General features: G+C 31.1%; 1 protein-coding gene across 1 annotated transcript; it reads left to right on the top strand.

Annotated features, from left to right (window-relative positions):
* Positions 1-6: 6 nt before the first annotated feature.
* On the top strand, positions 7-4786 carry LOC127740504 (uncharacterized). The gene is made up of 8 exons (XM_052251504.1): positions 7-28; positions 123-367; positions 458-661; positions 790-882; positions 979-1115; positions 1191-1560; positions 1871-1898; positions 4677-4786. Exons 2-8 carry the CDS (start codon positions 155-157, stop codon positions 4784-4786), a joined length of 1155 nt encoding a protein of 384 aa, XP_052107464.1. The 5' UTR covers positions 7-28; positions 123-154.
* The last annotated feature ends 6314 nt before the right edge of the window (positions 4787-11100 follow it).

Genomic DNA, 11100 nt, shown 5'->3' with positions numbered 1-11100 from the left:
GGTAATGGAGGACAAGCTAGTAATGAAGGTGCTTTTCTTGTTTTACCTTATTTTCAAAATATAGCTTGTATTACTTCTAAGTTGATTTGAGTTTAAAATTCTGTTATTTTAATCGGATTTAGGCACAATAAAGAAGAAAACTCGTGGAAAGACTATGTGCAAAAAGCTTCATGCCACTGATTTTAATGATCGACGGGAGGTGGAATTTTTTGGAGGGCAGCCTATAGGTCCAACCAAGGAGGTTGTATCTAACCTCAACCAACTCTTGGGCACAACAGTTAGAAATCCTCGTTTTGTGACTTTGCTATATACTAGTTGGCATGGTGTGCCTAAAAACCTCAAAGAGGACATGTGGGAGTATGCCAATGTATGTAAGAATTATAGATAATTTTGTTAAGATTTATTTGTTACTTTATTTATGCTAACCTTTGACATTCTAATTTGTTGTCTTGTTTAGCAAAAATTCATTCTTCCAAAAACTTCAAAGCCGTGGGTAATGAATGGATTTTGTCGTGCATGGAAAAAATACAAAGGCGAAATAAAAAGGGAACATTTCTTGAAGTACAACACAAAGAAAGAAATGATAAAGAACCGACCGTTAGAGATCCCGGAGGTTCAGTTTCGCAAACTAATTCGGTATTGGAGTCTTCCGACTGTTAAGGTAATATTGTCTTTTAGTTCTTTATGTGATTAAACTTGGTGTTTAGGAAAAAGGTAGTGTGATTTTGAAAAAACAAGAAAACATGTTTATTAAGAATAATAACATCTCTTTTTCATGTTTATATTTAGGCTGTGTCTACTAAAAATGCTGAAAATAGGTCAAAGCAAACATGTCCTCATCGGATGGGTTCCACAAATTTTGGAATAGTGCGCAAGCAGTTGGTAATGTAACTTACTTTTTTGTGATTTTTCATTTATATTCAGGTTGTAGTTTTCTAGTTAGCATGCTTCATGTAAATTTTTCTATATGTACTCTAGCGCGACTCTAAAGAGAATAGTGAAGAACCATCAAGAGTTGAAGTTTTCATAGCAACTCGCACAAGTAAAAAAGGAAAAGAAATTGATGCTAAAACGCAAAGCACAATTGTGAGTTGTTTGTATTTGTATTTGGAAATGTACAATATTAATTCTATAGTGATTTCTATAGTGATTTCTATTAATATTGTTTTTATGCTAAATTAATGCGGCAGGCTGAACTTCAAACCCCGCATAGAGGCGGGGGAAAATGATGAGGATGCATTTGTAGGAGTGTTAGGAAAGGACCAACCAGGTCGAGTTCGTTGTTTTGGGGCTTCGATTACAAAAAGCTCTCTTAAAAAGGATGAGGAGATTCGACAAGTCAAGGTTGAATACAACAACAAGGTTGAATCATTAGAGAAGAAGATGGACGGTGTATGTAGTTTATTAAAGGTATTGGTGCACCAAGTCAACCCTGGAATGAGTGAGGAAGAGGTAGCAGCCTTAGTGCAAGCTGCCCAAAATTCTCCTTTGGATGCCTCAAGCAGCAGACCGAAAAATACTCCTCGCTCCTCCGAATCAACTCATATTCCACCCAAAGATGTAAGTCACTATCTTTGGATATTCGATATATTTCCATTTAAAGTAGTTGACTTATTGTTGTTGATTTTGGACATTTGATAGTGAGATAAAAGATTCTAAATGGTGCTAATGGTGTTGAATTGGAATCTGAATTCAAAGTTGTTGACTTTTTAGTAGTGTTTTGTTTTGTATAGTGTGGCATTGAATCTCAATTATGGAAAACACGAGAAATCTTTGAAGATTTGCACTTTTTCCTAATCAAATTGGATAAAGGAAAAGAAAAGAAACCATAATTAAATTTTAATGTTTTTGTTTATTTTGATTTTTGCAGATTCCAGAAGGAATTAATGACTCTCATGGTATATCTCATTTTGCTTGATTTATTTATTGGGGATTGGTTATAGAATTGATCCATATGCAATTTGTATTGATTTTCCAGTTGCTAGTATAAATTGTGCATGCATGTGACTGCAGATGCAGTATAGGGCTACAAGAATGGTTAATTTGGTTGTGAAATATATTAGGAGTTAGGGTGATACATGCCATTGATGAGAAACATGTGACTGTTGCAGAAAAAAAAAGGAGGGGGGGCAGTTTGATTGTTAGCTTCCTAGCTATAGCAGTACCCTTTTTCCCTTTTTTGAAAACTTTAAGAACAAAAAAACTATCTTGGCTTTCAATGAAACAAAAACCTTTGCTGGTTACAATTATTGGACAACTATAACATTCATTTGTTGATAATATATGTCTCCATTTTTTGGTTTGGTATAAGATGCACTAACACAACAATATTTAAAATTATGCAGGGAAGTGCTGAAAACAGTTTCGCTCACAATGGTGATCACTAATCATGAAGTTTTATATTTTGTAATGAAGTGTAAAGGAAGTAGATAATGTAATCCATGTTGGAATTGTAATTCATGTATTAGGAAACTGCTAGTGGATGAGACTTTGATTTTTGGTATTTTGTTAAAGTATAACTAACAAGTAGTGCCAAGTTTATGAAGCAAGGATTTGTTGATTTAAAATTAGTAGTCATCTTTAAAATTTTGAAATTATCTATGATTTTGTAAGGTTTATAAAAAAAGTAGTGTCAATAGGTACTGAACTATTTTACAGCCACGGGTACAACAGCAATCAACAGCCACGCTTTATAAGCGTGCTGTAATTCAGTTCAGAACCTATCGGCACGCTTCTAAAGCGTACCCATAATGGCGACATACGTTGCAGTGCATATAAACAGCCACGCTTTAAAAGCGTAGCTGTATCTCACACCTATTGGCACGGTTATAAAGCGTAGCCATATGTCTCGCTATTGGCACGCTTTAAAAGCGTAGCTGTATCTCACACCTATTGGCACGCTTTTAAAGCGTAGCTATATGGCGTGCTATTGGCACGCTTTAAAAGCGTAGCCATATCTTGCTTTTGGCACACTTTAAAAGCGTAGCAATAGTTCAAACATATGGCCACGCTTTTAAAGCGTGGCGGTCTTTAAAAGCGTGGCAGGAAAAAAAGCGTGCCAATAGGTCACAAAAAGCGTGCCGATAGAGCAACCGGCACCCTTGCAGTTGTGACCCTTTCAAAAGCGTGCCGGTAGCTCAAAAAGCGTGGCGAAAAGCTATCGCCACGCTTTTAAGGACTTTTCGCCACGCTTTAAAAGCGTAGCAAAAAGCCTGTTTTCTTGTAGTGTGGGTATCTTCTTTTCTTCTACAAAAGCAATTGAGATCTCTACATGGCATATAATAAACTCGACTGCTCTAGCACCTGAGCATACACATACATATGAATGCTAATAAAAGTCAAACTTTGAAAAATAAAGATTAAAATACTAATACAGAAGATATTTTTGGTATGAAAAGAAGCTAGGAACAAAAGTTATAAACACTAAGGCTTCTGATATAGTATATCTATTATCAACAAGATTCTGTGTTCTTTAAACTTGGGACAATGAATTCAAACTTAAAAGGATCTTTTTTAAATGATTAGTCATGCTAAAGAAGTTAAGGACTCACCTAATTTATGTTGCACTTAGTCAACAAGAAACATTGAGAGGATGACGAAACAAAATGTGAAAGCGAATAAATGAAAATGAACCTCCATGCTTATTATCCACCCAGCGCAATTGGCACCATAGATACCGCATTTCTTTTCCTAAAAATTGGCATCATATTGATTAATCTCAGACGGCAAGAGATGATTCTTCCTTAAGAAAAATAAAATAACTAAATGATCATTTCTAAGCTCTTCATGAAAAGATAGCAGCAGCATCAAAGAAGTACCATACAAGAGCATTGATCAAAACAAGTGGAAAAAAGATTTCCTTTGTGGTAAATAGGCATAGGTGACTTACTTGCCTATAACCACAACTGTGGATAGAGCTTCCAACTTTCTGTATCACCTCGTACACTTCTTTGTAAGTTTGCCACTTGTACTTGCCAGTCTATAAATAGTGACACAAAATTCACAACACAATGGCATTAGAAATGATCAGTAAACTTTTTATATAACTCACATGTCCTTTATGCAGAAGCTTAAAGTGTCTCTAATGTCCCTAGTAAAAAGCGTTGCAAGACACTGAAAGTCTTTACAGATTTCTTCAGCATAAAATGAGGTTACATATAGTTGATCCGCACATTGAATCTAACTTAATAAAAAATTAGAGAACTAATACCGTAAATAGAGAATAATCCTATAAATCCATGGCAGTCATGAAGAAAGAATACAAAATTTGCAGGATAACACAGAAAAATGAACAAAAGTAGTGATAACACCTGCAATGTCTTTCTTCCTTCATCAATCTTTGAATTGAAGACCTATATCATTGAGAAAAGTAGTGAATCATCTACAAATGCTGAGCAATTTTTTTATTGATGAAAAGAAATCAATTGAAGAACGAAAGAGAGAGAGTAACTGATTTTGATTGAGCACGGTCAATTGAAGGCAGCAGCAACAACGGCATAGAGAGACAAAGCAATTGATGAAATGTGATGAATTGATTATGCTAATTAGGTTTCAGTAATATTGATGATTGTTATTAAAAAACGCAAATTCAGAATTTCATTATGAAAATAGTAGATACAACAACTGCAAAAATAAGTATAATAATCAGAGAGACTGAGAGGAACTTACATGAACAGGATGGCGCGGCGGCGGGCTCGGCGGAGGAGGAGAAGAAGAAGAAGTAGCTCGGCTCTCCGACGGAGGACAGCGGTTTTCTCAGTCGTCGAAGAAGAAGAAGCTCTACTGATCTGCTCTCTGCCTCTCTCCATGACAGTGACTCCGTCCCTGGTCTCTACTCTCAAGCGTTAGAGAAGAAGAAGCAGCAGCAGCTTCACTCTGAACTTTGATTCTCTGGAGGTTTGGGGTTAATGTCTGGAAAATTGATAGAAATGAAGGACGCGGGTAATAAAGGCGGGCATAATTTTTTGTTGATAAAAATTGACGGTTGATTCATCGATTTTAGTTAAAACAAAATATCAACATATTAACCGTCTATTTTATATAATAAATTTACACCGTCCATCCTACTTTAAAAGATCTCCATCGTTTAAATTTATCGACAGCAAAAATTATCGATATTATAATTATTAAAATAGACAACTGATCCGTCGATTTTAAAGAAAAACAATTATCGCCCCCCTCCCATCTCGTCGGCAATGTGACAATAAGAGGAAAGTGTTAAAAGTTGCTAAAATAATAGACAGCATTATCGTCGATTTTAATATTTTATTTTTAATAATTTATTTTTTATTTTATCGACGTCAAGCCGTCGAAAAATATCGACGAAAATTTTGGCCGTCAATTTTTAGCGTTGATAATTATATTATTTTTTGTAGTGATAACTGTCTTTTAATTAGTTAAAAAATTATCATTTTATCTTGATATAACGATATTTTCTAATCATTATTTTAAACGTTTAAAAAATATCATTTTAACTATAAAAATTGTAGCAATTTTTAAAAAATCGTCGTAATTATCATAATTTTTAAAATGGCACTTCAGATTACGGTATTTTTTTGGATATAATGATAATTAAAACAGCTGTAATTATTCCAAAAAAAACTGCCGTAATAACTATTTTTTTTTGTAGTGTTCCACCACTAAAGTTTTCAGTTCGCCAAAATCTGTTATTCTTGCAAGGCACATAAACACAGGATATCATGCTCATTGTTATCCATTCAATTATTAATTTATGATAATATGCGGGAATTTGGAGTAGAAAATATACGTCATCACATATACAAACTTAATAATTGAGTAAATAACAATGAGAAGAATTGAGAAGAATATATACATTACTTATGGTTGAGAAGAATTGAGATCTTACTTATCTTGTTGGTTACTTGTCGTATATTTGTGCATGTTTTATTATTTTTATACTTTACAGTTTCGTATTTGTCTAATATCCACTCTCAGCTCAATGTATATTTAAATATTTTTAGGAGTAATGTTATATGATTAGTAAATATTATTATTTTTATTTAGTGTTTAATTAATAATAATTTATATTTATATTTATATATATTTTATATACAAAAATTATATAGTTTATATTTATATTTATTAGAATTTTGCACACATAAATTAATACAGTTTATTTTTATATTTTTTAAAATATGTACACATAAATTCATAAAATTTATTTATTAAAAATAATTTAATATTTATATATGTCAAAATATATTACAAATTGCTAACCCAAAATTTTTTCATATTTTTAGTGTAATATTAATAATAATAACATTAGAGAGATAGTACGTTATTATCTGTTGTAGTTGCTGATGAGGTACTACTTGTACCCCCGATTTAGACATAATACTCTTCTAGTCTTCTGGGACATTATTAATTGGGAGGAAATAGTTAAATTTATTTTTGAAAAATTATTTATTTTTGAAAAATTATTTATTTTTTAAATTGATCTTTAAAAAATATTTTTAATCAAATTCATCCTCAATAAAATTTTAGTTACATTAATTCTTTTATCATTTATTTATGATACGTTAAGTTAAGTAACACCACAATATATACTTGACAATTCTAATTGACTGCTAATATAATAAGTTTATGAAATTAAATTAATTAATTTTAAATTGAAGAATTTTAATACTTCAAAGTCTTCTTTAATTTGATATTAATTTAATTTAATTGTATAATTTATTATATTAACAGCTAATAACTAGAGCTGTTAAGTATGTGTTGTAGTTAGTGTGGTGTCACTTAATATGTCACATCAGTAAATTTTAATGCGATTAGTAACGAAAGCGATGAAAGAATTAATGTAACTAATTTAAAATTTTTAAAAAATAAATTTAATTTAAAAAAATATTTTAGAGATTAATTTTTAAAAAAAAATTAAAGATGAATTTGATCATTTTTCTATTAATTGGTGGTAAATCACAGAATTAGTATGGTGATTATTACGGATTAGAACGTGCATTTATAAGAGAAGGCCATGGACTAATAGTAGTATCCTAATCATTAATAAGATATGTTTTTGATTAAATAATATGAATCAAGTATAACATATTCTAAAGTGTTTAATAATTTCTTGATAATCAAGAATGGAATGTTGGGACTTTTGGCAAATTTATTTATTTCTACATGACCTATGTATTTTTAGGCCCTTTTTTTCCCCTGAAAAGAAGGAAAAGATTAAGAAAAGATTATTTTATTTAAGAGTAAAGTATCGTTTTTGTCCTCAACGTTTGGGATAAGTCTCAAAGTTGTCTCTAACGTTTTAATCGTCCTATTTAAATCTCTAACGTTTTAAAATTGACTCAATATTGTCCTTCCGTTAGAAATCCATTAACAAAATTGATAGCGAGATAAAATTGAGACGATTTTGAAACATTAAGGACTTAAATAGGACGAAAACGTTGGGACAAAAACGATACATAGAAATAAATTTTAATTTTATTCTTCAATAATATCAATTTTTTACTATACATAGTATTCAATTATTTTTTAATCACATTTAAGTAAATTACACTTAATCATATTACTTTTATTCTAAATAAATTATTTTTTTATAATTTTACTCTTAAAGATTTTTAGTTATCATAAAATGTTTGTAGAATGACAGCATATAAACTTGTGAAAAAGAAAAAAAATAATATATATACTATAAAATATAAATTATACCTTTTTGTCTCCAATGTATTAAAATTCTTTAAAATTATAAAAAAATTAATTTATTTAAAATGAAAGTAATGTGATTAAATATAATTTACTTAGATATAATTAAAAAATAATTAAATACTATGTACAGTAAAAATTTGATATTATTGAAAGATAAAATTAAATTAAAATTTATTTTTATATATCGTTTTTCCCCAACATTTTCGTTCTATTTAAGTCTTTAACATTTCGAAATCGTCTCAATTTTATCCTACCATCAATTGTATTAACGGATCTCTAACGGTAGGACAACATTGAGTCAATTTTGAAACGTCAGAGATTTAAATAGGACGATTGAAACGTTAGAGACAACTTTAAAATTTATCCCAAGTGTTGGGGACGAAAATAATACTTTACTCTTTATTTAAAGATAATAATTCAGTAAAAAATGTATAAAGAATATAATCTAATTAAAGAGATTACGTTCAATTTTATTTAAAAAAATTCGCTTGATGGTATATATATATGTTTTGTTACTCAATTTATTTTGTGGAAGAGGGACAACCACTTTATAAAGTTACGGATGAAATGACTATAAAAATAAAAAGTAAAATCCCAAGCAGACACTAAAGACGTAACATGGGGTCTTATTCAAACAAATTAAAGAGGACCATAGTTTTTTTTATTACAGATAGCGATTCATGGCGGTGAGTAAACAATTCACCATAAAATAATAGCGGATAATATTACGAAAAATAATGGAAATGACGGATTACTTTAAAAGTATATATATATGTACAAGAAAATATGTAAAAAAATTACAAATATAATAAATTATAAAATTTAATCTATATAATTATTTTTCTAGTTATAAGATATCTAATTAATAAAGCAAATATAATAGAAAATTTAGCAAATAAACATAAGACATGAAACATAAAAACTAAAAACTTAAAAAAAAGACTAAAGTCATTGTCTCATCATATCTTTAAAGTTTAAACTAAAGAATGATGAAATAAACCATCATATCCCTGTTTGGAGTTTTCTTTTTCTATTTTGTTGTCTTCTCCTAGTATTTTTAATAGACTCATTTTCCCATTGTTTCAATTCTACTAGAACGGACAGCAACGGCAGGATGAGCAGGAGCAGTGCCAGCAGTATGACCAGCAGAAGCAGAGGCAGAGGCAGGGGTATTAGAATCAGGGGCTGGTCTAGAAGTTGACATTGATCGGAAAAAAATTGGAAGAAGAGAGGTTTATGAGGGAAGAGAAGGAGACGATGAACTGAATGAACAACGAAGAAAAAAAAGGGAATGTATGTAACTACGAACCAGAAAGAGAGGGAACTATGGTGATGAACGGCGGTAACCACCAGCGGCGACCACCAGCGACGATGGGTGGCGACGGGCAGCGGCGAAGATCGGCGCCGACGACAGGCATAGAGAAGAGAGAATAGAGACGGAGAGCCATTTTTTCCGTGAATAAGAGAGGAAGAGAAGTTTTTGAATAACAGAGACCAATTAAGGTTACAGGTATCACTTAGGGTTTCCTAAATTACCCAATTACCCCCATTTTTTTTTCAAAAAATCCGAAAATTCCTGCCATTTCCGCCATTTCAATGGCGGCCGCCTTTTCACCTGCCGTGAAAACCACGTTGTGGTGGCCTCTGTATGGCGGCGAGACCAAATTCTGCCACGTCATACCGCCATAACGCCATAACCGATATTTTAAAACACTGAAGAGGACCTTATTATTACATTTAGGAGTATGAATATATATTATTTAAAATAGTACTGTTATCCAAATAATTCAAAAAGCATGGTATTATGTCAACTATATTCTAGATTGATGAAAAAGGATATGATATGAATAAAAAAAGTGAATTTGGTCATCGAATTGATCATAAAACAAAACATATATACAAAGGATCAAGTGATTTATGTCTATATATTCACATTTTTTATCCTATATTAACTATTTTTGTTTCCCACCAAAACAAATAAGTACTTTTTCTTCTAACTAATGTGATGTCATGTTTGAAAGGATAATGAGAGCAATGACTTAGAACACCAGCAACTACAATAAAGAAGAGAATTATGCAGCAGAAAAACAGAAGTAATGAGTATTTTGCAGAAAAACAAAAACTGAATTGCTATTATTAGAAAAATCATACTGAGTAATACTTGGCTAATGCCTTATATACACTTCCTCTACCTCAAGAATCTAACCCGAAACTAACATAACAGATTGTACTTCTTTATTAATCTTGTTCTTGAGCATCTTGATATTTAAAACAAAAAAGTTACTCTCCTTTACAATTCTCAAGGTCGCTAGTTTTTCATGTGTCACATGATTATAGCACTGTTAATTTCAGTAATATATAAGGTTGGCAATATATACTCTATTCGCAGGTATCCAATCTGGACCAACCTATTCAGATAGGGTTGTTTACTCGACCCGCTGCGAGTAGGGTAGAGTGCGGTGCGAGTTTGCTTGCGGGTAGGATAGAGTACGGGTTCAGAGTATACCCTATCCTATCCTACCCGCACTCCTAATATATTTTATAATATATATGTAAAAATTATGTATGTAGTGAAAAAGTGAGTGTTGAATTCACAATCCTCCTTTTATAAAAAGTGAAATAACCACTAAACTAGTTGATGATCTTATTATTTGTAACTTTATGTTAAATTTTTTTAAGATTTTATTATTTTTAATTTTAATTTGAACTTAGTTTTTTATTTTCTATTTTATTAATATGTATGAAATTTGAAATGGTTGAATTTTATATTTGCTGAAAACTTTTTATTTTTCTGCTGGTAGAGTAGGGTTTAGTACTTTAGGATGCGAATAGGATTAGGGTTGAGAGATTCTCAACCCATGAGTAAAATAGGGTAGAATTTAAAAAAGATTTTCAACCCACGGGTAAAGTTAGAGTAGAGTCCAAACCCTACCCTACCTTACCCTACCCATTACTAGCCCTAATTATATATATATATGAAAAAAAATAAAAAATTTTGGCAAAAGAGGTGACAACAACTTTAATGTTTCTAGAAAGAAACATCTTACAAACATTCTTGATAGCCTTTTTGTTCAACAATGTATTAAGCAACTTAATTAAAGAAACACTACCACTTTGTTTGGAATGATGGAACTTGTGAGGAAAGAAAAGGGAGAAGATGAAAACCAATGAAAAACTTATTTTTTCCCTATTTGGATTAGCAAGGAACTTGAATGGAAAATTGATGAGCGGATAATTTGTACGCTTTTTGGCATTGTTTTTAGTATGTTTTTAGTATGATCTAGTTAGTTTTTAGTATATTTTTATTAGTTTTTAGTTAAAATTCACTTTTCTGGACTTTACTATGAGTTTGTGTGTTTTTCTGTGATTTCAGGTATTTTCTGGCTGAAATTGAGGGACCTGAGCAAAAATCTGATTCAGAGA

Source organism: Arachis duranensis, chromosome 7, assembly GCF_000817695.3.
Source record: "Arachis duranensis cultivar V14167 chromosome 7, aradu.V14167.gnm2.J7QH, whole genome shotgun sequence".
NCBI lineage: Eukaryota > Viridiplantae > Streptophyta > Magnoliopsida > Fabales > Fabaceae > Arachis > Arachis duranensis.
This window is presented reverse-complemented; position numbering and strand designations above follow the sequence as displayed.